Source organism: Mirounga angustirostris, unplaced genomic scaffold (assembly GCF_029215605.1).
Source record: "Mirounga angustirostris isolate CCGP_5_RB_7025 unplaced genomic scaffold, mMirAng1.0.hap1 SCAF_7, whole genome shotgun sequence".
NCBI classification, from domain to species: Eukaryota; Metazoa; Chordata; class Mammalia; order Carnivora; family Phocidae; genus Mirounga; species Mirounga angustirostris.
The window spans coordinates 45,053,094-45,075,973 of NW_026991715.1; the positions used below are offsets into that span (position 1 = coordinate 45,053,094).

The 22,880-nt window shown below is 38.9% G+C and overlaps 1 protein-coding gene across 8 annotated transcripts in view; it reads right to left on the minus strand.

Annotated features, from left to right (window-relative positions):
* Positions 1–22,880, minus strand: part of PDE4D (phosphodiesterase 4D) — a 745,734-nt gene that overhangs the window by 190,185 nt on the left and 532,669 nt on the right. For all 8 annotated transcript variants that reach the window (XM_045895259.3, XM_045895271.3, XM_054512125.2 and 5 more), the window contains exons 4-5: positions 15,365–15,438; positions 11,612–11,661 (exon numbers count right to left, since the gene is read on the minus strand). In XM_045895259.3, coding sequence (XP_045751215.1) covers positions 11,612–11,661; positions 15,365–15,438 — 124 coding nt within the window. The remainder of the gene's footprint in view (positions 1–11,611; positions 11,662–15,364; positions 15,439–22,880) is intronic.

The window sequence follows — 22,880 nt, forward strand, 5'->3', positions numbered from 1 at the left end:
TCTGAGCTGTTTCCCGTGAATGGGACGGGCTTGGAAGATCTTTAGAAATACAGACTGTACAAGGTATGACGGAAGAGGCAAAAAGACTCCTAGAGATCATTGCTTCCCCCTCACAAACTGACAAGATTCCAGATGAAGCTGACGCTTTCAAAGTGTCCCCTGGGAAAACCTATCTATATGCTTATTCCATATGTTGCTGTCACTCTACGATTCCAGGACACTGTCTTGGGAATGCCTCCCTTTGGAGTCCATGCTATACTTCTTTCAAATGCCTCAAAATTGTCTTATCCCTTGGAATGGATTCATTTCTAGAATTAGCCTGATCCAGGCTATTCTGACATCCTGTCTGTTGACTAGGGTTGGTAATCATATTGGAAATAATGTTTCTGGTCAAAAGTGAAGCATGACAGCAAACCAATCAGGTGGCTTTTTCCTAATATGGCCTATGAAATATCTCTAAAACCATTTCTAAAATGTTCTCAGCAGGGGTAGCTGGGCTAAAAAAAAAGGTACAGTTTACAAAGATAACTACTTTGAGGATCAACATGAATAGTGCAATAGTGTCTATGGATAGTCTGGTAATGCTTTTCAATATATAAGGTGCTTTTCGCCTACCAGACACTGTGCCAAATCTTCTACACACATTACCTTGTGTAATCCTCACAATCAGGAGGGTATTATTCTAGTTATTCACTGCATTTTAACAGAAAAGACTCAGGGCATAGAGTAAGTTGTCTAAGATCACAAAGTGGGTGAGCAGGAGAACCAGCCGAGAAACCCCAATCCCCTGCTCTTCCTCCTTTAGGTTCTGACCTAAATGTCAAATGAGCAAACGAAACTTATAACAGTTTGGAATTTTTTTCAAACAAAAACCTGCAGGAAAAGAAAACCTAGGCCTATTTCTAGGTGAACAATTTTAGTTAAAGAACCCAGTCACACAATCAGTGACTTGAGGCATCTCAGAAGCCCTCATCTGCTCCTCACCTTCAAGCTCTCAGTTCCAGGACCTGTCCTTTTCTGTTCCCCTCCCTAGTGATGAGGAAAACATTTCCTCTTTTACTATTCTGTCTTCTACTTTCTCGTGCTGCTAAGTTTTCTCTAAGTTCATGAACTGGGTCTCCAGACCCTTTCCAGTCTGTGAGCTAAATAACAGTGTAGACAGCTTCCCGGTTCTCTAGAGAAAAGACCTCTCATCCTGACTCATTTCTTCCTCTCTTACTCAGCTACTTAATTCATTTACAAGTCCTTTTGTTTTCTTTTAACTTAATGCTCTTTGTCAATCAACAGGACACATTTTTATCTTTTCCAATTCTGAGAACCTCTGGGAGGATGGTTCTAAAGCTCAGTGGAGGTATTTTATGCCTCACTGGGTCCTCAGAGCCTAAACACAGTCTCTCACATCTCAGAAACAGAGAGAAAAAGAGCAAAGCCAGGAGGGAACACAGAAATGAGGTTCTCCACATGGACAATTCAGTGTGTAGTATGCAAATATCGGAAACATAGCAGAAAGAAGATACACAGCAAAAGCACTCATTTGTGTTACCAGGCATGTAAAATACAGTGAACTAGAAGTACTTCCAGAGTGCCCACATGCCGGGAGAGAAACACAAAAAAAGAGAGAGGGTAACACACTAAGAACACTGGATATTTAAACATCAGAAATATCTAGAGGAAGTCTGGGGGGGGGGGGGCGGATAGAGAGCCAAGGAATTTCATGGCTAGAAATAGAACCCAAGAAAATGACAATGGATATGAAGAGCCTATGGCGAATCTACAACAAAAAGATGATGAATCTCATCACTCCATAGAAACTGCTATTTCAGGGGTTAATAGTGAGTGGTCCTAGAAGCAAGGGGAGTGTTGAGTCTCAAGCACTGCCTTGCCCCCAACCTTTTAAAAAATTTTTTAAGATTTATTTAATTTTAGAGAGACAGAGCATGAGTGGGAGAGGCAGAGGGAGGGAGAGAGAGAACCCTAAGCAGACCCCATGCCGAGAGCGTGGAGCCCATTGTGGGGCTCGATCCCAGGACCCCGATATCATCACCTGAGCTGAAACCAACAGTTGGACGCTTAACTCACTGGGCCACCCAGGCGCCCCTGCCCCCAAACTTCTGACATAGTCCATCTGAGGCCCTTCTCACACAGACCATGCGGCCTTTTCCCTATGGAAGTTTCTGCCCCGGGCACTCTCACTTCAGAGGGAGGAGTCAGGAAGAGGACCCTGGGAATTAAAGAATGCTCAAGGAATTCTGTATCCCAGGCAGGAATCCTTTTCTTAGCTTACATAACTGAGTTCTTAGGATTTCCCAAAGGTTTCTCTGTATCCATAGACCTTAGCCATCCTCTTGTCCTACTCTTCATTCATAGCCATTCAGGAAAAGGACCATATAAACTCATTTTCTGCTCTCCTTTAAAAAATAGGAAAGAAGAACAGGAAAAGAAATTCCTGGGGAAGAACTCTCCAAGGCGAGAGGCAGATGACAATAGATGGTGTGTTTTTGTGTGCACATGTCAATAAATCTTAGAGATTTATTATTATTTAAGAGAAACCTTAAAGATATGCCTTTGAGTCAGCTGTAACCTATACTTTGTCATTTGCAGCTGTATATCGGATTCTCATAGACTTAAAGGAGATTATGCATGTAGAGTCTTTAGTACATACTAAATGTCAGAAAATGTTACCTTTTATTAATATTAGTAGTCATGACACACCCAATGGATTTTTAAAAAACATTTTCTCAGATGGTGGAAGAAGGCTGCTAGAAGTGAACTCCCCCATTGATTCATGGAGTCAAACAATTCAGTGTTTAACCAGTAAAATTTGGGAAATTAGACCCAAAGGAATTTTTACTACTTTGCCCCACCACAGTATTGTGTTTCTGAGTAGGCCTAGAATATTCTCTAAGGCTTACATGGGTGGGAAGCACTTTGTGGGTAGAGGGAGCGACTTAAAAATGCAGCTTTTGTTCTTTCTTTTTTTTTTTAAAGGAAACTTGGTACTGTGTCTAAGAAGACAAAAAGGATACAGTTACTAAACATAACATTTCCCAAGCCCGCTCCCACCCCCGCAACACAAACATGGACATGATCCTTCATTTTCTGCTAGGAGAAGAGCAAGCTGGGCTAATTAAAATCTTGTATACATTTTGAGAGATAACAGTGATGACAGCCCGGTGATGACGACTATGATGACGTGGTTTGTGCTGATAATGATATCACCTTGTCTTGCCTTCCTCATCACCCAGCACTTCACACATAGTATCTTGTTTATGCTAGACTGCATTGTTTGTTACATTAGTGGGTGTCACTAATACACTTTCCAGAAAGACAGTGATTTTCCAGCAAGTTAGGAGCAACCCCGTGTCAACGCTGTACTCTGCCCTCTCACCCACAGCATTCAGGATTCCATTATTCCCCCAAATTCGGCTGGCCAAATGGTTCACCTGGGAGCACTCGTTAATAACATAAAGATCATGGGCCTTCTTTCAAAGATTCTGTTCTGGACTGTCTGGGAATCTGTTTGTTTTCCACCATCCCTTGGTGATCTCTTTGTTCCAGGGGGTTTGGGAAATACTGTCCTTTCCAAACTCGGGGCAGTGAGGAAGGGATACTGGCCACAGGGGACTTGGGTGACATTCAGATCCGCTCTTTGGTGGTAGCTTTGCTGATCCCTGGGAGGATCATGGAACAGTCCTGCCATAGGTGTCTCAGGCTCAGTACCAACAGACACGGTACGGTCCTATTCAAGGGATATTCTTTGAAAATACAGTTAATTCTTCACTGTGGCTCCCTAATACTGAAATATCATTAGGCAGCATCTCATTAGTACCTTTTCCAGGTGGGGAGAGGCAAACAGACGACTGAGACCTGAGAAATACTTACATGTTTGTCACTAGATTCTATGTAAAATAGTAAAGCCATCTGCCTTTGCTACTTACTAGTCAACAGCTAAGAAATGTCTTAAATTAAATCCATTACACTTAGCACTTTATCAAGTATTCTTTAAAATAGAAGCATTTTTACATGACTAAAATTTTCTCATAAATCATTTAAAAACTTTTTTATTATAGAATTTTTTATACCTAAATAGAATTCATATATTATTTAGCATTTGGGGTTGTTTTCAATCTTTGATGTATATATATATATGCTGTGATGAACATCTGTGTATATGACTAAAGCTTTCATGTCTTGTCTCATCACTCCTCAAGCTAATCAACTGCCAAGTCTTCTCAACTTGGTCTCTGGAAAGAGCTGTGAATCCATGCCCTCATCCTCACTGGCCACACCACCACCCTAGTTCAGAGCTGCATTATCTTTAGCGTGTACTTGATAGATAACAGCCTCCTAAGGAGTATGGGGCTGCCTCTGCTCTCTGTTTTTTGGTCTGTTTCCATTTCATTTCTTTTATTTTTCTTTCTTTTGGGTGGGGGGAAGGGCAGAGGGAGAGAAGGAAAATTTTAAGCAGGCTCTATGCTCAGCATGGAGCAGACACAGGGCTTGATCTCACAACCCTGAGATCAACACCTGAGCCAAAATCAAAAGTCAGATGCTTAACCGACTGGGCCACCCAGGAGCCCATTCCAATGCTGTCATCCTAAAATACATACTTACTTCTCTGCATAGAAATGACTGATGATTTTCCCTTGCCCATAAAATAAAGTCCACCATGATCAACACTGGCTTCCAATACTCTTCACACCACTGCCTTAATCTGCTCCTGCAGCCTCCTGTTTGGTTGGTCCATACACTTTCAACTCTCTTTGTCCTTTACTGTCCCCAGTCCCCTGACCTGACAGGCATTCTCTGCTTCTACTTCTCACTCTTGCTGATCCCTTGGGGCCAGGTGATCATCCCCTAACTATAGGCAGAACTCTATGTTCTTCAAAGCTCAGCAGGGAGCTTTCCATAGGTGGTACATGTATTTGAAGTTGCTTCAATCATGGCCCTTCACTTGCACATAATTATTCATGATTCCTTCTCCCCTCGACTGTGAATTCCTTAATGCCAGTAGCCACTTACTCATCTCTTGACGTCCAACACCTACCTTACTGCAGGCCATATAGAAGGTGCACAGAAAATATTTATTTACCAAATGGATGATAATAATAATAAAATTATAGCATTTACCCTACCTACCACTTGTTGAATACATTCGGGTACCAATCACTGACTTAGGATTTACTGATGAGAAAATAAATGCTTAGAGAATTTAAATAAATTGACCACAATTACACAGCTAATAAAAGTAAAGCTACGGTTTCAATCTATATGGTTTGACTCATAACGTTTTTACTGTGCTGACTAAATGAATATGTAATCTCATTTAATTATGTCATTTAAAGTTATAACAAAATACCCAGAGCAGATATTCAGGCAATAGAGATTCAATTAATTATTTTTCCCACGATTATGTATTTGTTTTCACTGTTTAAAAAAACAAGTATGACGTCAATTAATTCCTGGTTGAAAAGTTACTGTGTCAGACCTGGTTTTTTTACATATTAGTGTGTGTGTATATATATTATATATATTTTCTACTAATCTAAATAAGACTAAAGAAAGGCAAAATAAGTTAGCTTATAAGAAATAAAAGACTTTTACACCTCTAATATAACAGTCATATAGTTATAGTCCATGCATTTAAGCAAATCTTTTAGTTTAACACTTTTTCCAGGAAAGTCTTTTAATTTTTGTAAAAGTAACCTCCTTTGGCTTAAAAAAATTTATTTATTTATTTTTTAAAGACTTTATTTATTTATTTGAGAGAGAGTCAAACAGGGGGAGCAGCAGAGGGAGAGAGATAAGCAGACTCCGCACTGAGCGCAGAGCCCAATGTGGGGCTCAATCTCACAACCCTGAGATCATGACCTGAGGTGAAATCAAGAGTCAAACGCTTAACTGACTGAGCCAACCAGGCGCCCCTGACTTAAAAACTTTTAAACACTCAGTAGTCATTAGATGTATCAAGTGTAAAAGTAAAATAAGCAAAAAACTTCCCAAAAAGTCAATATATAAACACTCACATACACAATCTTCAATTTTTCATTCAAGCTATTAAACCACATGTATTCAGCATTTTTCAATCACATTCCTAAAAAAGCTAACTGAGCTCTCATTTTCTGCAATTATTAGTCTTGTTACAATCTGCTCTTACTAAAAGAAAGGGGGAAAAAAGGAACTACATGATGAAGCAGTGCCTGCTACTGGTTGATGAGGACTTCTGTGGACCGGCTTAGGCCTCCTCCTCTACGCACATTGTCCTATCACACATTTTACCTCAGTGTCTCCCCGTGCCTCGCTCCCCCCTACATCCCTTTTGTCTTCTTTATGCAGATCTTGCTTTCAATTATTATCTGTTATATTACATATATTTTTTTATATTATATACACTACTTGTTTTTATTCTCCCCCCCCACACACACACATACAGACTTAAAAGGACCTAAGTACCTAGTATCAGTATTGTTACCATAAAATAGTTTCTTGGTTTCTTTTCTTTAATAAGCTCAAAATGTTAAATGATTAGTCCAGATAATAACATAATAATTGTTCCAGTTAAATATTTTTATTTCTTTTCCCCCCTTGTTGGATTTTAGGAATGGCTTTGTGCTTTAGAAGAACAATAATCGTACAAGGTCAAGTTTCTTCTCATTGTGTCTTGACTGATTAGTACTATTTGGATAATTTACTTTTTAAGTCCTCTACTTACCAACTGACTAAATTCTATTTAGAACACAGTCATTTTTTAAGGAGTTGTGAATATTCAGGATGAAAAAATATGAAGTGGAGTGGAGACTTACACCAAAATGTTTTTTGGACTAAAACCAATTTTGTTTTATGCTTGTCACTGCATCCCCTGTGTCCCTCTACAGGTAAAGTGTAAGCAGTTAGACTTACTGTATTGCTTGGAGAAAAAAGCTTGTGTTTTCTAAAATCTCAAGTCTTTTGCTTTAGACCACCAAGCTCTACTTATCTGAGGGCCTATAAGTTATATTCAGTGAATATAATCAAAACAGCTCTAAATATAAAGACCTGTCTAGTGATAAGGTGGGACATGATATTTTCTAATTTTGAGGTTTATATACAAGAAATAAAATGCTCTATCTATTGCTCAGAATAATATCATCATATAATATCATCATCACAATAATATCCCTTAATTCTTCTTTTACTTTCCCCAAATATACGCTTCTATGGTGGGTCTGAAGGCTACCCTACTAAGATGGATGGTTTTACAGGGCATAAGAAGGCCCCTGGACTCAGAGATATTTATTCCTGGATCTATGTCTAAGTAGCATTGGCTCTTACGAGGTTTCAGTTTTCTCAACTCTATTTTAGAGAGAGAGAGAGAGAGAGAGAGAATGAGCCAGAAGGGCAGAAGGAAAGAGAGAGAGAGAGAGAACACAAAGCAGACTCCATGCTGAGTGTGGAGCCCAATGCAGGGTTCCATCTCACGACCCTGAGATCATGACCTCAGCCAAAATCAAGAGTCGGACATGTAACCGACTGAGCCACTCAGGTGCCCCTCAGTTTTCTCATCTTTACGACAGAGAAGCTTAAATAAAATTTCCCTGAGTTACATTCTTGTGTGAAAATCCTTAATTTGAAAATGATTAAATAAAGCAATTGAAAATATGGAAATTAGAAACGTAGTAAAAAGTGATATTGTGAAGACACGACAAGGTTTTATGAGATGACTTTTCCTGAGTTAACATCGTTTGAAAACGAAATGCTCCAAAGGACTAATTATATCCAAAGAGACATGGCTGTATTCCCAAACAAATACAGAACAGCACGATACCGCGATGGCTTGGGCATCCCTGATGCTTTGCTGCCCCCTCATGTTCCAACACACTCTTCCGTTCTATTCTTTATGGCTCCTCAAGGACCTGTGCAGGTGAGTCTTGCTCTAAGTAATACGAAGATTTCCTAAAAATGTCCTGTCGTTACTATTTAAAAACAATCATAAATGAAATGTTCCAGAGAAGCTGACACATGATCACCATCTTCCTCCTCTACTTTCTGAGTTTTCAAATTAGCTTGAAGAACAACAACAACAAAAATGCCAGGCATGGATTATGGTTGTAGGAAGAAGCACTTGGTGCGTTACTCATAACCTGCTGACTTCTGGTGTTTGTCTAACTTATCTCCCTGAGTTTTTCCCCCAGAACTGAGAGCTACCTACTCACGTCTCCATTCTTCAAATGACGGAGACAGGCTTTGGACTCCAGCTCCAAATGCCACACACCCTGTTTTTGTTACATCACAGTAAAGAACAAAATAGCTATTTAGTAATAAGACTTTTATAAATGTACATGTGGAAACTTTTTAAAAAACTGTGAGATCATTTTAGAACTGTGTATTTACCTATTAGGTATGGAAACAAAAACTGCCAAGTGATTTACATGCTTTAACTCTAATGATACAAAATCAAACTCTCCTGGCTTTAAAACATGTCAACCGGAATGACCTCAAAGGGGAAAAGGGGTTTCTAAGTTCTACGGGAGAAAGCTTTAGAAAACATAGCGTGACATATGTAAACTCTTAAAGTTCTTCCCTCTTCTTTTTTAAAAAAATCAGTGATTTACGGAAAAAGTTATAAAGAGTTCATTATTTTCCTTCAAAGAACTACGACTCCAATGTAAGTTGTTCGATTTTGAAAATGATTCTGAACCACACTTTACTGCCCATATCACAAAGGCACCAATGTCTGTGGCAGTGAGGAGAGGAAGGGACAGAGCACTGGGAACACTGGAAGGGCCCATTTTTGACGGCACCAAGGAAGTACGTCCATTTTGTGGGGCTCCATATTTCATGCCCCTGCAAGCTGTCTTTCTCTCATTCTTCTTTCATCACTCTGCCCTATTCTTTCCATTACCCCTCGTTCTACATCCAGAGAATAAAAACAAGTGCAAAGCGAAAGAGAAAATGATGCATTGAGTGCCTACTCTGTGAAGCACTGTGCCAAGAGCATCCACACGTGAACTCATTTAATTTGGCAATAACTGTATGACATATGATAACCAATTTATAAATGGGGAAACTGAGGCAGAGAAAGGCATGTGGCCTGCTCAGGGTCACGCAGCTATCATGGTAGAGCATGATTTGAATTCTAGATAGGCAGAGCACCCACGCTGCATAATTCCAGGGACTCCCGTCAGTGATGTTCTATGGGGTTGCCCCCCAGGGGCCCTTGGACATGTCACCACAGCACCCATTTGGACCCCTCATGGACTTTGCCATATGCTACACTTTTCCTCTAGAACCTCAACAAAGTATCAAAGAAGGTCAAGTTCATCCTAAAGGATGTCCCACTGACTCTTTTTAACACTCTTCCCTGTCCTTCCCAGGACCACCACAGAGGTGGAGCTGGGTTCCAACAACAGGGGGAGTGAACTTGGAGGTAGAACCTGAACAGTCAGCTGCTGAGGGACAGAATCCACTTTTCTGTGTGTCTCAACTCTTACACTGTCAAAGCTTATATTTTTAAGGGTCCGCTTTTCCAGAATGGGCTCAGAGAGGGGAATCTTTCCCTGCTATTGCCTTCATTCCCTTATCCTCCATTCCACTTTTCCACCTTGGTTTGTTAGGCTGAGGCAAGGAAAAAGACTTTCATTTTCTAGTTAGTTTCCTGGTGTGCTTTGTGATGAACACAGCTGCACTAAGCAGTTAATGACAGTTAATCAGTTTCGCTTCCTAGATAAGATACTTCTGCAGTCCCACTGTCCCTAGGCCCCAGGTCAGAAACTTGTGGGTACAAATGAGGCCATGTTAACCTTAATTCCCAGATTTCAGTTCCCTCTGGCATTGCTCCTGGGTCTCAATACTATGTGAACATTTCTGGGAGCTGCTAAAGGGTCTCTCACATGTGTTTAAGACAAAATCTGTGCCCTTTGAGTGCAATTACTCTCCCTTTAATCACTTCCAGGCATCTGCCAGGGTGGCTGGACAGCTGCCCGGACCGCTGACCACCCACCACTTCTTGATGGACACAACCATCTCCACTGGGACCTGCAGCTGCTCTCGGGGAGGATGCTCCTGTGGGGCTGGCTCCTATGTGACCTCAAGCTACAAAAGCTTTCGGGAACCAAAATAGCACTGCATTCTGCTCAAACCACAACGTCAGAGTCCTACCTATGGCAAAAATAGCAGGGGTGGGGGGATGGCCCCTCCTCATAGGGGTGAGATCTAGGGCCCAGAGCAGGGCTGGGGACAAGCTTCCATGCAGTCTCTCACACTAGAGTCCCCAGCTGCATGCCCACAAAGGATGGCCTGCTTGTCCCTCAACATAAAAGGCAAGTGCACAGAGACAAAACCATTCACTTCTACACCCTGATTTCAGTGTAGGCTCATTGACATTGAATTTGGCTATCTGGAAAGAAATTTGTTATTCAAAGAACTTATTTTGATATATAGGAATTTCAGCTATTGTCCACCTCTCGACCAATGACAAAGAAGAAAACTGGTGGACCAGGCATACACTATGAAATGATAGTGGAAAATCGTCACCAATAAGATCTTGAAAGATAAGCATGGGAAAGAGAATCAACAATTTAATATTCATTGAAGTACAAATCCCATTTAAGAGACATTCAGAAAAGAACTACATTACCAACTGTTCCAGAATCAACTCTGGGGTAGTGACCACAAAGGAGACCAGAGGAAAAGTGCTGACTTGAACAGTGAAGTTAACTTTCAAGCAAAGTGTTCTCACTAATAACTTAATAAGGAGCTCTCAGAATATTCAGAGTTGGAGTCCAAGGAAGTCATTTGAATCAAATGAAGTATTGGTCTAATTTGGAGACTATGTTAATTTTCTTCTGGTAATAATTTTAGAAAACATAGGTTTGCTTTTCCAGGCAATTATTTTAATGAATCAATTGGGGTTTCAAGAAATGATTAAATGAGTTCAATTTTGTTTCAGGTTCAGCAAAATGAAATCATTTTTTCTGTTTTTGGTTCAGATGAGGTCAAGTCCTATGTCCAAAATAGACTAATAGGAATTGGGATAAATTTTTTTTTTTTTGCCCTTTATGTCCCTCATCCTTCCTTCCCCTTCTCTTCCCCAAACAGCTGTTCTTTTGATCTCACTGAACTTTGCTGTGTTGTATAATTACTTCTTCTCTCCCCTCCCAAAGTAAATTTCTTCTCAATTCTGAGTCCAAATCAGCACACTGGAATGGGTTTCCTTCCTACACACAACTGGGATATCAATTAACCAGGAAGGTCCCTTTTATTTATGCTTTCACTTTCATTAAACCAAACTACCACATATTAATATCATGCTGGTAGCATAAGCCTGGAAACAACATGGTCAACATTTGGAAGGTAACACTATCTCTTTATACAAATGCCCAGAGCAATGTTAAACTTAGCACAAGCACAGATTTAAATGGTTTTTTAAAATGGCACATCAGTAAAGATTTCCCAAGTAACAGCTTAAATGGACAATTTGTGGGCTCAGTGAAATAAGTCATAATAGAAAAAGGATCAATTTCTTTAAAATTATAGAATTGCAATATAAAATTGGTGCTAGTCTTGTATCAAACCTTGGAAGATAGGGTTTCTTTCTAGACATAAGGAGAGAAGGCTACTAGATCTTCCTTACCTGTTATGGTGGCTTTGTTGATGGATGGTTGGTTGCACATGGGTGATCTTCTGACAAAGAGAAAAAAGTACAAAGTAGTAAATACGTGGTGCATGTTAATTTGAGGACTCTTTGAGTCATTTCAGATATGTCATTTTAATTTAAAGAATTATTTTTAGGCTAGGACATGCAAATGAAGACTTCTTTTTTTTTTTTTTTTTAAGATTTTATTTATTTATTTGAGACAGAGAGAATGAGAGAGACAGAGAGCACATGAGAGGGGGGAGGGTCAGAGGGAGAAGCAGGCTCCCTGCCGATCAGGGAGCCCGATGCGGGACTCCAGGATCATGACCTGAGCCGAAGGCAGTCGCTTAACCAACTGAGCCACCCAGGCGCCCGCAAATGAAGACTTCTTTCAGACTAGCCACCTAAGTTCCCAAGCACCCTTTGCACTATAGTTCAGATCACACATGTCAAAAAAAAAAAAATAGTTAAATCTCATAGTGATAGACTTCGAGGCAAATAAAGCTGAAGTAAATGTCATAGGAACATGATAGAGGAGGACGTTCCTATTGATTGACTACGTTCCATTAAACCAGGGCATATAGAGCAAACACAGACTTGGTGAATTTGAAAAGCAGTCAATCTACAAGTCGTTTCCCAAATACGGTGGTGAGAAACTTTTGTTTTTGGCACAAATTCTCAGAGGTGAATGACTCCTTGTAAAATGTATTACAATTATAGAAGCTATTTAAACCCTTTCGTTTCTCCTTCCTCATATTGAGTAACATCTCTGATGCATTTGCTAGAGAGGCATATTAATGCTTTGTCCAAATAGATGCTACAGAGGCTTTAGAAATACTATAAACTAAAGGTACTTGAATTGATTCTGTCTGTGTCCTCTAAGTTTTCAGATATTTCCCAAGTTTCACAAGATGATTATAAACCCCTTGACCTAAAAAATCCTGCTATAAAACTAATTTGTTTTCCCTACAGAGCCCAGAACAATGTATCCAGTATTCAATCAATGCTTAATAAATTATATTGAAAAGAATATCATTTATAAAATACAACTTTAGAAAGTTGTCACTTATAATTGGAAACTTTAAAAATATTGCATAGTGATCTTTAACACTTAACCAACACTTACGAAACACTTATTGTGTGTCAGACACTGTGCTAAATGAGTACTTTAGATGAATAATCTACTTTGATCCTCAAAAGAAACCTTAAGGCAGGTAATCTCACTGTTTCAATTTTACCAGTGAGGAAAACAAAGCTTTGGGAAGTTGACTTGTTCAGAGGAAGAGGGCTGAGATTTGAACTAAAGCAGTGGAATTCTAGGGCGAGCGGTCTGCTAAACTGCCTTACTTTTAGGATGCTTTTGAGGAACCTGGACGAACAGCCACGCATCTGTGCACATGGCAGGCCCTTGCAAAGCTGTGTTCACAACTGCTCTCCTGAGATGACAATTCTCTTAACTGGGGAACGCAATCAAGTGCTTTGTAAATTCTCACTGGCTTGGTTCCAGTCAGTATCTGGCTCTGTCTTATTGCTGTTAAGTTTACTGATGTCAGTATGGGACTGAAGTTTTCGTGTTTGACTGGAAACACATAAAAATCAACTATGAAATTATTTTAGTTTTTTTTTTTTTAAAGATTTTATTTATTTATTTGACAGAGAGAGAGATAGGAAGAGCAGGAACACAAGCAGGGGGGGCGGGAGAGGGAGAAGCATGCTTCCTGCCGAGCAGGGAGCCCGATGTGGGGCTCGATCCCAGGACCCTGGGATCATGACCTGAGCTGAAGGCAGACGCTTAATGACTGAGCCACCCAGGTACCCGAAATTATTTTAGTTTTTATTAGTAAATGAAATGAGGAAATTTGAAACTTGATTAATGCTTCATAAAACAGAAAGGTTAATGCTCTAAATTGCTACTCTGAAATAGAACTGATCTCTATATAAACAGTTATCTTGCTGAGAGTTTATTTAAATAATTTATAACTGAATTTAGTTCTTGCTCTGTGAAAATTTAGGAAGCATTTTATCTGAAGATGGTGTAACGTGAATAGTCCTACATTTTTCTAACTGTTTTGGAAAACCAAATTATTGACTTGTTACTCATTATCTTCTCTTAATATCAATCCTACAACTTGGGGACTTGATATTTCAAGTAATGACAAGCAGAAAATATTAATCATTTGATTCATGGTTACAGTGATAAGTGATTTAATGAAGAATGAGCCAGAACTCACTCTGGAATTGAAAATCTCAAAACATGCAAGAGCAAGGTGATAGGAACCAACAGTAGGCTAGCAAAGTCAGCAGTGCACATTTGAGTACCCACAGGGGCCAGGCTTCACATGTCTTCTTCCTGGACTGACTCTTTTCCTGCAGCAAACAAAAAGGGTGGATTGTGCAAGGTAGCACATGCCTTCCATAAAATCCATGGGTCAGCCTGGAAATGTTTTAGTGGCACTGTAAGTGTCCAGCAGGGAAAATTCTGATTCCCTCATGGTCATCATGTGATGGGCCAGAGTTATAACCATTTCACTGTCCCTGAACACAGCAGAGCTTAGCTGTGTGTACACTGGATCCTACTAGTCTGATATCGGAAGATATTGGTTTGATCTGAATCAGAATCGGTAAAGAAGGTACAAAACAGGGCGCCTGGGTGGCTCAGTTGGTTAAGCGACTGCCTTCGGCTCAGGTCATGATCCTGGAGTCCCGGGATCGGGTCCCGCATTGGGCTCCCTGCTCGGTGGGGAGTCTGCTTCTCCCTCTGACCCTCCTCCCTCTCATGCTCTCTGTCTCTCATTCTCTCTCTCTCAAATAAATAAATAAAATCTTTAAAAAAATATATGTTTTTTTTTTCTTTTGGAAAAATCTTTGGAGTTGATATTTTAATAACTTTTTGTTTATTATTAACACTAGATTGTCAAAATAAGGAGTATTTGAATAATTAGTTTTCCACTTAATCATGGAAAATTTTCTCTTTTTTGATTTTTCGCTTTTATTAGCACTTCCAAATAATAATCAATTCCCATCTCAGCTTTCCTTTTTTCAACTGCTTCCTCTGTTATCACAAAATCACAATTTTAGGGACGCCTGGGTGGCTCAGTCAGTTAAGTGTCTGCCTTCGGCTCAGGTCATGATCCCAGGGTCCTAGGATAGAGCCCTGCATCAGGCTCCCTGCTCCACGGGAAGCCTGCTTCTCCCTCTCCCACTCTCCCTGCTCTCTCTCGCTGTGTCTCTTTCTGTCAAATAAATAAATACAATCTTTAAAAAAAAATCACAACTTTATTAATTGCTCCATGACACTCCTGATCTGAGTTTCAGTAACAGCAAGAGAATCAAAGATCTTTGGTATGATATGATGCTCCTCCAAGTAATTGTTGCTTAGAATTAAGAGGATGACTTTGGATTGACTTTAAAGTCTTGAAGAGATTCTTTGTCCGTGGTTAATTTATGAAGTAAGCCGAAAGTATAAAGTTACCCTGAGTGTAAATAACTGGGCAGAGGACTGATTATGCCAGATGATCTCTGACAGACGCAATCACCATATTTATTTCTCATACTACTTCATTTCTGATATTAGAACCATCACTACAAAGTATTTATAGAAAATTAACAGGACATCTTATGACTTAGTGTAAATGGTTAGACAACATGGCAACGACTCAGAGAAATCTAATATATTGCCCTGAGTTCAATCAAACTGAGAACACACCGTCTAAAAGTTCAGCAAGAAGGAGTGGGGAAAGAATAACTTACTTGCTAGGTGCTCGATCTTGCAAATTAGTTAACGCAGCAAAGTTGTTTCGCACAGTTCGCAGGCTGGCCAAGACCTACAACAAAAAGGGATTCTTTAAGCTACTTGGAGTACGGCCATCTTTAGTGCAATTTAAAATGGTTTGGTGATTTAAAAAGTAGTCTGTTAAGTGAAAACCTGATACTGCTTTCAACCTAGTTTCATATACCATTAAAGAATCTTCTAGCCCTTAGTGAAGTTTACATGTATCTATTTGAAATCTAGAGAGGCCAGACTGCAAAGATTTTCCAGACATTTCTCCTCATTGTCTATGAATATGGTGACAGTAACAACAGCTTCCACAATATTCCTGGACTCCTCAGCCAGCAGAACAATATCCCAGGCAATATGCATAGAGTGTTGTTACACTTCAGGCAAATCTGAAATAGTATAATATAAAATAATAATAAACTCTCACTTTAAGGGTTAAAATTGTAAATGTATATATCCCCGAATTCTCCTCAAACATTCACCAAGAACGTCAGACTTTCAAAGACGTTTCAAAGCTAGGTGAATTTTAAATTGTTTTTTTCACCTTTGCTACATGGCTATCTATCGAGTAAAGAAATTATTTTCTTTGTTAAGGTTATCTGAATCACTAAGGGATGCATTTTCACATAAAACAGGACCACTCTGATGTGCACAGAGGTGGGCCCATAGAAGATACTAAAAAAAAAAAAAAATGTGTTGCATAAATGAATACATAGACACAACACACCCATACACATAAGGCAGGACCAATATGTCCCCCTACCTCTGAAGGTCCTTCTTTTTCTAATTCTAGTGCAACCAGAAGGTGGCAAAAAGAATTGGAAGTAAGCCTAGGAGAGAAAATTTACAATGACTTTACCTGCCTCCCTTCCCACTAGTATGGGCAAGTTTCCCCCAGGTGGAGCCCATATTAGGTGAGACTATAATTAATCTGGGTGACAATGAGAATGTTGAAGTTGCACTAAAACACAGATTTCAAATGTCTTAGTAGGTACTACCTAACAATCCAGACTGCCTGACTCAGTTATGTATTCACTGTGTGAACTTAGACAAGTTACATAATCTCTGTGTGCCTCAGTTTCCTTTTCTATAACCCAGGATAGTGATAGCTATCTCTGAGGTTGTTGTGAAGATGATAGGAAAGGATAGGGTAAGTGCCAAGGACAGTGCCCGGCAAACAGAAAGCACTCAACGAATATAAGCCCATTATGGCAACATGCCAGCTGATTAATGATTTGGCACGTGCATGGGGAGTTTACTTAATGATTATCATTTGGTAAACAAGGCGGGGGGTGAAGCATGCAAATTTATAATTGCTCCAAGTGTTCCAGAACTATATCCAGGATGTTTTCATCTGGCACTGACTTAGACTAAAGTCAGTCTAAATGTTTTTCTAAGACAAAAATGTCTCAGACATTTCTGAAACTGGCATTAATTCTCGTAAGTCACTGGGGTGCTGTTTACACCCTGGGACGGCAACCTACAGCATTATCCCCTGAAGGAGTTAATGGTGCTTCCTGAGGTGCCAACCATGATTAACTCAGTCACTGGAAAAACCTGGCTCATTATCACATATAAACAACTCACAGCACTGAAAGGTCACGCTGCCTATGACGGAGTATTCAAATAGCCAACTGTTGACATCAGAGCATGCTGTCTTTCATTAGGCATGAAATCTTGAATGATGCAGAAATAAATCTGATCAATGATCCACTGTCATTAAATCATGCAGGCCTAATTTATGCTTTAAGAATTGAATATCAAATACACTAATAAAACATTTTAAATAAGATTATTGCACTCCCTAAATGCTCCTTTTTCTAGGCAAAATTTAACCTCAGAATTCTGAGAACTTTGTTCTAATAAGTTATAGTAAGCGCACTGCACTTGACACCTACATAAATAGAAATACTGCTGCAGGTAATTCAAGTTCTATGCTCATTTGAAAGGAAACATTAATTCATGAAAGATATAGTGTGTTTCTTCACTCTGTTATAATAAAAATATTAAATCAGATGATTTTGTTTCAGTTTTTAATTTAAATTTAATGTATTTCTTTTGTATAATCTGTATCTCCACATGGTACAGAATTTAAACAGAATATAAAGGTAGAATGTAGAATGCATCCCCCTCATTAAAAAAGACAAAAACCAAAATTATTGTTATTTGTGAGAGGAGGCAGGTAGATGAAATCGGGGAAGTATGCTCTGAGGTATTAAAAATACTGGTACTGTTCTAATTCTTTAACTGTTGATTTTAGTGTTCTTTATATTTTAGATAGTCACTAGCTATATTCTCTTACATTTTTGAAGAATTTCCAAAAGAAAGTGAAAAAAGAAGTTGCCTTCCCAGTCCCCCCCCCCCCCCGACATTCTGCCTGTCCCCTCTACCAATGAACTTTTAGGTTGTCTCCTAGAGTTTGCTTTTACAAACACTGCTGCAGTAAATAATTTTGTAAATCCATCATCCCTTATGCGTGCAAGTATTAGACCACTGTTTTTGTGATAGGACAAATAATACCCTGTAAGTTCTATATTAAGGATTATTATATCCTGCCCTACGGCACACATATGATAATGGCAGAAGTGTAAATAAAAGTTCCAGACGGGGGCGCCTGGGTGGCCCAGTCAGTTAAGCAGCTGACTCTTGGTTTTGGCTCAGGTCATGATCTCATGGGTGGAGGGATCCAGCCCCTCGAGGGGCTCCAAGCTCAGCACGGAGCTGGCTTGGGATCCTCGCCCTCTGCCAGCCACCCACCCCGTTCGCCCGTGCGCATTCTCTCTCTCTCAAATAAATAAATAAAATCTTTTTTTTTTTTTAAGTTCCAGACAATTGTTATGGAAAGCATGACCCTAGATTTAGCTGACTGATTCTAGGTGCCTCCATCACCAATGCACTGAGTTAGTCTTTCACGCTCTTATCTTCCAGACTACAGAGTGAGGCGTCTGGTTCTATAGGCTGTGGGGGAGAACCGGAAACAGTTTTACTCAAGCCCTTGAGTCAGGATTCAATTATTCTTCCCTTTTGCTCTAGGGTAGTTCTCCCCTTGAATTCAACCTTTTAAGAACTGTAGTCAGGGCTTTAACGCTCCTATGCTTTTCTCCACGCCTTAATGCTTGCTAACCAAAAAGAACCTTGAGATTTGCCCTTACACAGCTCAATGGTTAGAAAATTAAGGCCATTTCTTTCTCTTCGGCCAATCCAAGCAAAAGTGTAATCAGTCGAAGTCAAAAATGCATTTGAAATGATGAGAAATATATACATTTTAGGAAAGAAATCATGACGATGCTATGGAAAACTGTGGCAGAGATGGATCATGTACTGGCTCAGGAGAAGGACTAAATGTTATTTATACACACTAATCTCAGATTTTCTTAAATACTTTTAACATTTATTAACCAATAAGATTCACTGAATCTTCACTTTTCATTGAAAAGTTAAACAACTGAACATATAGCCTAAAAGCAAAGTATACTTCTATAGTAATGACTACTTGAAAAGATTTGAAGAGGAGGTTGCTGTAAATAAACAAAAAAGATGTGGCAACAACGTTCTCCTTAAAAACCCCTGCTTAAAAAGTGAACAAAGAATTTTGAGGATTGTTTTTCATTACAAATACACTTCATGTCACTAGATGGTGCTAAAACATAGATCAAGAGTAGCCACAGTTGCCCCTGGAGTTGGGGGAAAGGAGGAGAAAAAATTCCTTGTCTTGGTTTTACTTCCAGAAAAAACAAAAACAAAAACAAAACAAAACAAGCAAACAACAATAACAATAACAAAAAAAAAAATGGAGTCAAATTATGATTACTTACAAGATAGAAAAGTCATTTTGATAGAAACCTTTCCAAGTTATGTTTTGGTTAAACTGTATGAAATTGCTCTTCTTCTATGTCAACAAAGGTTGAATATTGATGATTTCATATAATTCGATCTAAAAAGTATTTTGATTTATAGAAGATGCTAGCTGAAATGTGATGACTAGCTTCCAGCAGGGGGTGCCTGGTGGCTTCATCAACCTGGGGATTAAGATGAGACCACAAGGTAGCCACGGCCGGGTGAAATGGGGCAGGGACAATCGGGCATTAAAAAAAATACTGGCAATGTTCTATTACCAAATGGAATAGTAACGTTCTATAGCGTTAAATACTAGTACATTTTTTACAAAATTATGCCAGATGCTGTATTTTGATTAAAGCTAAAATGACTCAGCTGTTCCTACCCTGTAGATTTAAATCCAGCATATCTCCTTAGTCTGAATAACATGAGGGTTCTCCAGGGATCCAAGAAAATAGTTGGGTATTTTCTGTGTCTTCCTTAATCAAATATTCCACTTCTTTTAACAGTCCATACTTCAAGATGAGAATTCTAATTGACTTGTAGTCATATCACATATCTGGGCGGGTGTGGCCCGAGGCAAATGATTACAAAGCAGAGTCTCCTACATTTCATCGGTGTTGTGACTTGTTGGTATTCCGAATCCCCCTAAAGAGCTCTGGCCAAACTGTTACTATACTTTTGGGAGGAAAAGGCCAATTGTGGAGCTGCATGACGTGGCATGGCACTGGGATTCCTCTCAACACCTCGCCTTTGCGCCTAAGGAAATCCCCACACCAAAAGATTTCAACAAAAACAGAGAATATTTCAAAAGGAACTAAATCACATCTATAAAAATGTGATGTTTGTGGGGACTAAAAGGATTCTGAGCTTTTAGGGGAAACATAAGAAACTGGAAGTGGCAAATGGTATAGGGTAAACACCAGAAAGAATTGCTTACCCCGACAGTGTTGGAGACATGGGAACACGACCTGAAGCAGGGTTGTAGGACTCTTTCTGAAGATGACACCTATCCCAGATGGGTTAGGGTTCAGCCCTGTCCATCAAATTGGATGTCTTTCTAAATTCTCTTATAATAAGATTCTGTTCTCTTAGCTTCACAGGAAACCATGACTGGGAAAAAAAACAGGGAGGGATCCTTTCATGTTTTGGGGAGGCACTCAGGCATAAAGAAATGAGTTCTCAAGTGGAGGCGGATGAGGTGGGTTTGGGAGACTCTTGACCACTTTAGACAGTGTGAGGCCAGTTACTAAGAATTATGGGAAGGAAAACACACATAGAAAAATATACCTAGGGGGATATAAAGTAAAATGTCAATACTAGTTATTAAGGGAGTTGGAATTATGGGAAAATTTCATTTTCTTCCTTTTCTTTATAATTTTTTCTAAACTTTTTTATGGAAAAAAATTCTATTTTGAAAGCAGTGTGTCTTTTTAATATTTTATTTATTTATTTATTTAGAGAGAGTGAGAATGGAAGTGGGGGCAGAGGGAGAGGGAGAGGGAGAGAGAATCCTCAAGCAGACTCCCTGCTGAGCACAGAGCCCAACATGGGGCTCATTCTCATGACCCTGAGATCATGACCTGAGCCGAAATCAAGAGTCAGGCGCTTAACCAACTGAGCCACCCAGGAACCCCCAAAAGCAGTATGTCTTTTTAACCAGAATAATTTAGTGTGAGATCCTAAACTCCAAAGCATGCTGGAGGAAGGAGGTAATTCTTTGGCCTATTTGAACATTGCCCTGAGTGACCTGTCTAAAATCAAGTCTCCTGTCCATTTGCAAAAGCAACTATGGTATATTAAGCCAAATAATGTTGCTATCACTTCAGGCGACATAAACATCTCTCATTTTAAACATTATATATAATATTTGGTATTCAGTGGTGAATATTATGTCCTGTATTAAAAATTTGAGATGTTATTGGTTCGCTGAACAAAATATGCTAGCAGTGTGCAACAGGGCTTAAGAGATGGTCATAGACAAACTGCTGCTACTGGGCCTTACCCGCTTTCCCAAAGATGCCCTATCAGTGGTGAAATTGTTCAGGATTTAACAGGCTTTTTATTTAAAATTTTTTTTAAATTCTAGTATAGCTTTCCAGATCATATACCCAAGTAAAAGGCCACTTGTGCAAAATATGAAGCGCTTAAAAAAAAAAAATCTGCAACCTCTGGGCCAATGACCATCTTCCATAAGGTGTTACAAATCATTAAGCTAATCATAAGCAAACTTTTCTAAAATTCCAGGATTATTTTTAGGCATCAGATATGCCTACATATTACGCAGAGTTGGTTTATATTCAAAGTCCTAATTTCAAATGTATTACATATACATATTTATTTTAATAATTTAACATAGACTAAATGTTTTTACATATGTATATATTTCCCAGTGTACTTAAATTGTTAGTTTTTTTGTAGTTTATAGGTATACTACAGAATATGTCTAATTATATAAAAGACTAGATTTCCTAGGAATTTAAGACCATTGATGGCAAGGACCAAATCAAATTTATTTATCTATTTATTGGAGAAAAAATCTTTTTATATCAAATAAAAGTATTTTTATTTGTAAATTTTTTTGTACAAATTTTTATTTGTAAAAGTTGTAAATGTTTTTGAACATAGAAATATAGGTACTAGAAAGAATATGATTTCCAGCAAAACCGTAAGCAAACAAAACATTAACTTCTAAAAGATATGGTGGTCATATTCTATTTCTAATTGCCTGCAGTAATGAAAAAAATCACTATTATATGGTGTATTACTTATGGATTCATTAAATTTTGGTCTGAATTATAGCAATCACAAAATTTCAGGAAATCTGAAAAAAGGGAAGAATTACACATAATCTTATTAGCCAAACACTGCCATTATGTATTGAAAAAATAACCTATTACAACATTTTTGAGATGAAAGAGCTCTTACTAATTACAACACTTAAAATTCATCTTGTTTCCTAGAAATTGTGCTTAGCATTTCACAAGCTTGGTGTTATTTTAATATCTTATAAACCTCACGAAATGGATTCTCTTGGAACTTTCATCTAGCAGAGGAGTAAACCAGGCTTGAAAAAGTTCAGTGACTTGCCCAAGGCCATTCACTGAGCAAGAGGAAGAGATGGGGTTTGAACTGAGGTCTACCTTTATCCAGGCAAGTCGTCTAGTTTTACCAGTTGAAAAAAGAAGTCGTAGAGAAGTTAAGTGAGGTGTCCAAGGCATAAGAACTAGTTTTGATTATGATTATGATTGGCCCCTATTATCATTTTTATAATCTGTCTGGATCACTTGTATCCTAATATTCAATGTTTCTTTTTAGAGTTAGTGTTGGCTTTAACCCTGTTTTATGCCCCAGTTAAATCAGTATATTCCATCCTGTTCCCAGTCTACCTATACTAGGGACTCTCAACTTTTCCTGGAAAAATACCGGACCTTTAAAAAATACAGATGCTTGTGGGCGCCTGGGTGGCTCAGATGGTTAAGCGACTGCCTTCGGCTCAGGTCATGATCCCAGGGTCCTGGGATCAAGTCCCACATCGGACTCCCTGCTCCTTGGGAGCCTGTTTCTCCCTCTGCTTCTCTCTCTCTCTGTCTCTCATGAATAAATAAATAAGATCTTTAAAAAAATTTTAAAAATAAATAAATAAATAAA